This window comes from Vigna umbellata, chromosome 3 (assembly GCF_029865625.1).
Source record: "Vigna umbellata cultivar VRB3 chromosome 3, Vumbellata_1.0, whole genome shotgun sequence".
NCBI lineage: Eukaryota > Viridiplantae > Streptophyta > Magnoliopsida > Fabales > Fabaceae > Vigna > Vigna umbellata.
Window position 1 is genome coordinate 18,854,559 of NC_142167.1, and position 5,757 is coordinate 18,860,315.

Below are 5,757 nucleotides of genomic sequence, written 5' to 3' on the forward strand. Positions count from 1 at the left end.
GTAAGAAGTAATAGATTTATTTTCAATTCTTATATTATCATTGTGTTTAGTAAATAATTTATAATGTTTATAATACTTTTAATGCCACTATTATTTTTCCAATAAAAGAAAATTTAAGTACTTTGGAAAACCTTATGTTTGGTCGTCCCTTGTCTTAACATACGTAGTTTTTATTTTTTGTTAGACTGAAATAAAATAATAATAATACCAATCACTACTAGCAATAATTAATCAATTGTATTCATATCTTCATTTCCCATATGCTTTCTATATATATGAACAAGACTTGTTTAGAATAAATACAAATAATGATATACAAATATTGAACAAATGAATCAACTAATATCACTCCATCTTCTGAGCTCTAAGCTCAAAGATAGAAAAAAAAAAAACTACAATATCACTAACTGGAACTGAAAAGTCTGTTGTTTTTCTTGAGAAAATTCTTGTACCATATTGCAGAAAGTTTCTCGTATCTTTTCAAACCATTTTTGTAATCCACATATGTCATTCCAAATCGCACAGTATAACCCATCGACCATTCAAAATTGTCAAATAAAGACCAAGCATAATATCCCTTCACATTTGCACCTTCCCTGTAACAACATACGAAGCAAACAAATTAGAAAGAAATTAACTTGCATAACCAAAAACACCTTTCAGCAATGTAAAATACTACTTACCTAATTGCAGAACGAAGATAGAAAAGATGACGGTAATAGTAATCAATTCTGTAAGTATCTAACAGAGATTCCTCCAATGACAGTGTTTGGTCATTATTAAATTCGTTTACACCTGCAAATAATATAATGTATTTGTCTTGTCAAATATTGAACAAATATTTATATGTTTGAGAAACTAAACATTATACGTAAATTATTTTACTCACCATTTTCAGTTATGAAAATCAAAGGATTGTTATATTTTTCTTTGGTATACATTACAAGATCACGAATTCCTCTTGGACAAACATACAACCAATCAGAAGCAATCTGCATAATTATAAAATGAAAAAGGTTAATTAGTTTCATACTTCATTAAAGGGATTAAACTAAAGTAAATTTGCAAGCTCAGTGAGAGTATATATACACGTACCTTTATACCTATGGGCTTCCCATTACGCTCAACTGCAATTATATATTAAAACATAAGAAAAGCCAATGTTAACCATGATCGAACTCCAGATAAGCAATTTAGAAAGTTGATGAAAAAGTGTTGTAGATTGATTACTTACAGTCAGAAATGACTAAAGAATCAGTTACATAGTATGGTGGAGCATTGCTCAAACGAGGTGCATCAGAGGCATATATTGAAGAATAGTAGTTTATGCCAATGAAGTCAAATGAACCAATCAGTAACCTAGCTTGCTCCGCAGTAAACTTTGGTAACCGTGATTTCACAAGAGATCGCATACTTTTCGGATATTCTCCTGTTGTTAATGGATCCATAAACCTGAAATCAATAAGCTTTGATTTAGTTTTCCATTGGTAGCCTTTAACAAACTAAAGAGAAGAGGAACAAGAATTGATTTCTTACCATCCATACATGAATTCCACCGATCTTTCAGCAGCTTTTTGATCAGATTTGGTATCTGAAAATGGTATGAACCAATTACATACCAAGGTAATGCCTATCAAACCCTTCTGTGATGCCTGCACATGCACGTTTCAAAATATCAGTTTACTACCCCACTATCCCTTTTCTTATATATATATATATATACGGTGAAGTTTATCAAAATTTGAACTGATGAAAGAAAAGGTTCTTAACAAAGTAATAACAAACCTGGTACTTGGTCTTGTATACACGAACAGCTGCTGCATGAGCAAGAAGTTGGTTGTGTGAAACTATATAGGGCTCTGTACCAGAATCCCCTCCAACGCAATTTGGATTTACCCAACTAGAACAACGTCCTGGTGCCATTGTTCCATTTGCATAGCCATTAATGCTGTAAGTCCATGGCTCGTTCAGTGTAACCCAATGCTTAACTCTATCTCCGAATGCCTTGAAGCAAACGTCAGCATAATCCCTAAAGTCCTTGCTGAAGATTGATACAGGTGTTTGATCAACAAAACTAGCTATTGAATTTTCCAAGAGTAAAGTAAGTAATACTTTGGAATCAAAACTCACATTATGAGAGGACTTAGGAAGCCACCATATTCGTCTTCTAAAGTTTGGGGAAGATCCCAATGGAAAAGAGTTACCAGTGGTTTTATACCTACAAATATTCATATTTAATTGTCATATACCACCATTGATAACAGAAGAATGTGATGAGATAAAAGAAATCTGAGTTTGAACCTTACCATTAGCCAATAGTTCGTTGATGACATTGTTGTAGTAGTCAATTCCTTCTTGATTTATACCTCCACTTAACTTTCCATCTGCAATGAATGCATTGTTTGTAAAAATCAACTTTTATATTTTCAAAAGTCAAATTTAATCTAAAATCATCATTGTTCAGCATTTGACTTACTTGGTAGAATCCTGGACCAAGAAATCGAGAATCTGTATGAATCCAAGTTCATATTCTTCATAAATTTAGCATCTTCCTGTAAATTTATGTATAATGTATATGTTATTATATTGCATCAACGATTAAAATAGAATAAACTAAAAACAAACACAATACTCAAGATATAGTAAGAATTAATTTATCATATCTTAAGAATGACTTAATAAAATACTACTTTGAAGAAATCATATACCTTATAACGGTGATATGTATCTATAGCCACATCTCCATTGCTTTTGTCCAGTATCTTATCTGCAAGTCAATTCACACATTGTAAATTATATAATTCCTTTTAAGATATTAACCAAACCATAGATAAATATATCTGGGAAACAAAATATATACCTGGAAATTTATGGGTGAAAGTATCCCACACACTTGGTCCTCTGCCACCTTCTTTTGCAGCACCTTCGAACTATATTACATTTTACGATGAAAACATAATCAAGACCATGTCTTATTAGTGAAATGAACAACATTAAGTACTAATTAGTGGTTGATTACTCTATCTTGTCTTAATTAATACCTGGTATGAAGAGGATCCAGCCCCAAAGATGAAACCCGGTGGGAAACTATCCCGATTCAGATTAGCAACATCAATAATAGGATCAACTGCATCAGTTTCTATGCAATTAACGTTTGTTTTGCTGATTACAAGAACATAAGTAATGATGCTGAGAATGCAAAAGCTCTTGCGTGCCATTTCTAATGATTCTGCTTAACCTTTTCTTTTCTTTTCTTTTTTTCTGTCAACGATTGTGTTAATTCATTGCTTCATGTGGTCACAAGTGTGTGTTTATATAGGGAAAGTAGCCAGCTACCTTTTAATAATAATAATAATATTGCATGTGCAGATTGACAGACACAGTCTCGTATGCTGATGTTGGAAAAACAATATTAGAGCTTTGTCTTTGACAAATTCAAAGTTGAATGACAAATATGGCGGCATTTTTTTATGTTATATTTTCTTACGGAATCATTCATCAACTTTATTTATTTTTATTTTTTTAACGTCTGAACTACCAATTAATTACTAATTAGCACGAATGTCTGGTTTAGTGTTTATAAATTAAACACACATCATTTAAATCTCATTCATCATTTGTTAACATGTGTCATTAATTTAATAAGTGCTGTACGTGAAGCCTACAAGCTATGTGGTAGGTATAGCAACAACCTTTTGTTGGTTGGTGATAAGGTTAGATAGGGATTGGTTACGCGTTTAACTTCTAATTTGACCAATGTTTCTTAATGGTTAATTACTGGTTCAACTATTCGTCAAACTTAAATTCAAATGAAGCCATAAATCTGTCGTATTTGATATTATAAAATTTATCGGTGGATCATCTAATAATCACTTCACACACTAATGAAAACAGCACGATTTAATTCATGTAATTAAAATCATGATGTTAGAATAATACGTCAAATCTAAATTTAGTTTTCATTTTTTAAAACCAGCTCTCTGTATTTGAATTATGTTTGATGTATTTAATTTAATAATCTCTGTTGAATATATTTGTCAAATATTTACGCGTTAAACATTTTTTATTTTAATACAAATAAAATAGTATTTTAATGTATAAAAAAATAAGGTACATAATCTCTGTCGACAAAAGTTATATGTGGATGAGGTCTACTGTAACTTGTTGACTGGGCTAACCAAATTTTGAGGATGTTGAAGACAATCTTATCCAAATCAAAACAATGATGTTAAGCAAATGAACTTTCAAAATTATTCATCTGAGAAAATTCTTTACCACGCAATCACACAGTAATAATACGAGGCCAATTCCATGTTTATCTCTTTCTATAATTTCTGAGAAATTCGTTTTGATTTCAGTTCTCGTAAACCTTTTGGTATATTATGGACTTTGAACTATCCTTTTATGAACACATTATAGAGAAGAAAAATAAGGTGATTAACTTATTTTTATCATGTGCTGTATCGATTTGAGTTATCCTTTGAAATCTTGGATGACTTTCTACTTTGGTTCCAACAAATAATATATTTTTATAGGACTTTATGAATAAACAAAGAGCTGTTCACACTTTTTCTCAAACGACCAATTAATTAATATTTAATTTTGGTTTAAATAAAATGCTGCTATAAGTCAAAATATATTTATCCATAATTTGACTAAACTTTGATCCACGAGTAATTATCTAAATTTGACCTTTCTTATTCAAGCATTATGAAAACCCGTGTTTTTCACTAGATTTGAATTTGTTCAAAATATATAAATCAATCACCCCGAATCTTACCAACCTTGGTGGTTTCAAATAATTCAAAGGAATTTAGAAGATATAATATTACTTAAACAATTTTCAAAACGAATGTTGATCACATGAGCTTTTTTAGTAGAGTGCAAGAATTTAAATGAATTTTCAATATAAACGCATGATTTGTAAGGTAAATCGTTTAAATTGAGGAGACTTACTCTAAAAGTTATTGGATTTTCTTTTTTTGTATAATAAAAAATTTCTAACATTGCTCTCCTATAAATCTTTTCTTTTTTAAATACTTTATCCAAATCACTTTATTTCAATGTTAAAAGTACTATTTAAATAATTTTCACAACTTAAAAAATTAATTAATTTCAAACTAGTTTAAACAATTAGAATCAAAAATAAAATATAAGTAATTCATCATAAGAAAAAAAATATTTAATCTAATTGAAAACAAATCATGAATTCACTTTTGATTCTCAAATTTTGAAAATATGAAATTATGGAAGATAAAAAAAATTATTTAATTAGATTAAGATAGCACATTTATTTCGACATAGTTAAAACGCAAGTAATTAAATATATTTTTACTTAGAATTCATCTTGTTGAATAATCGTAATATTTAAAAATTCCGCTACGCGATCAACACATCAGCGATTATTGGTTTCACATTGTAGTTTTCATATTATCTCAAGCAACCAAATTCTTCATTCTCGTCAAACACATTGCTATAATAAAATATTATGCAATTCATAATTGACCACCCAAATTGTCAATATACATTCTTTTTAAATTTCTGAATGATAAAAATGTGTTAATAGCTAACCATTCAATTACGTGTTATGATATCGGAGACATGATCAACTAAAAATAAAAGTAGAAGCCAGTTTTTTTTTAACAGGGATATTGTTAATGGAAAAATTGATTAATCTCTTAAAGTATTTGAATTTATTTTAAGGGTTGATTTTTCTATAACAAGAGTTTTTTTCATCCACTTTAATTGCGAAGTTAT

General features: G+C 29.5%; 1 protein-coding gene across 1 annotated transcript; it reads right to left on the reverse strand.

Moving 5' to 3' along the window:
- Window positions 1-218: 218 nt before the first annotated feature.
- LOC124845835 (cyanogenic beta-glucosidase-like) lies at window positions 219-3,270 on the reverse strand. The gene is made up of 13 exons (XM_088108915.1): window positions 3,042-3,270; window positions 2,861-2,930; window positions 2,709-2,767; window positions 2,477-2,552; window positions 2,307-2,384; window positions 2,131-2,218; window positions 1,786-2,041; window positions 1,537-1,652; window positions 1,235-1,452; window positions 1,096-1,127; window positions 890-992; window positions 684-795; window positions 219-596 (listed from the first exon to the last, which is right to left on the reverse strand). The coding sequence occupies exons 1-13, from the start codon at window positions 3,216-3,218 to the stop codon at window positions 404-406; spliced, it is 1,578 nt and encodes a 525-aa protein (XP_087965041.1). The 5' UTR covers window positions 3,219-3,270; the 3' UTR covers window positions 219-403.
- Window positions 3,271-5,757: the final 2,487 nt, after the last annotated feature.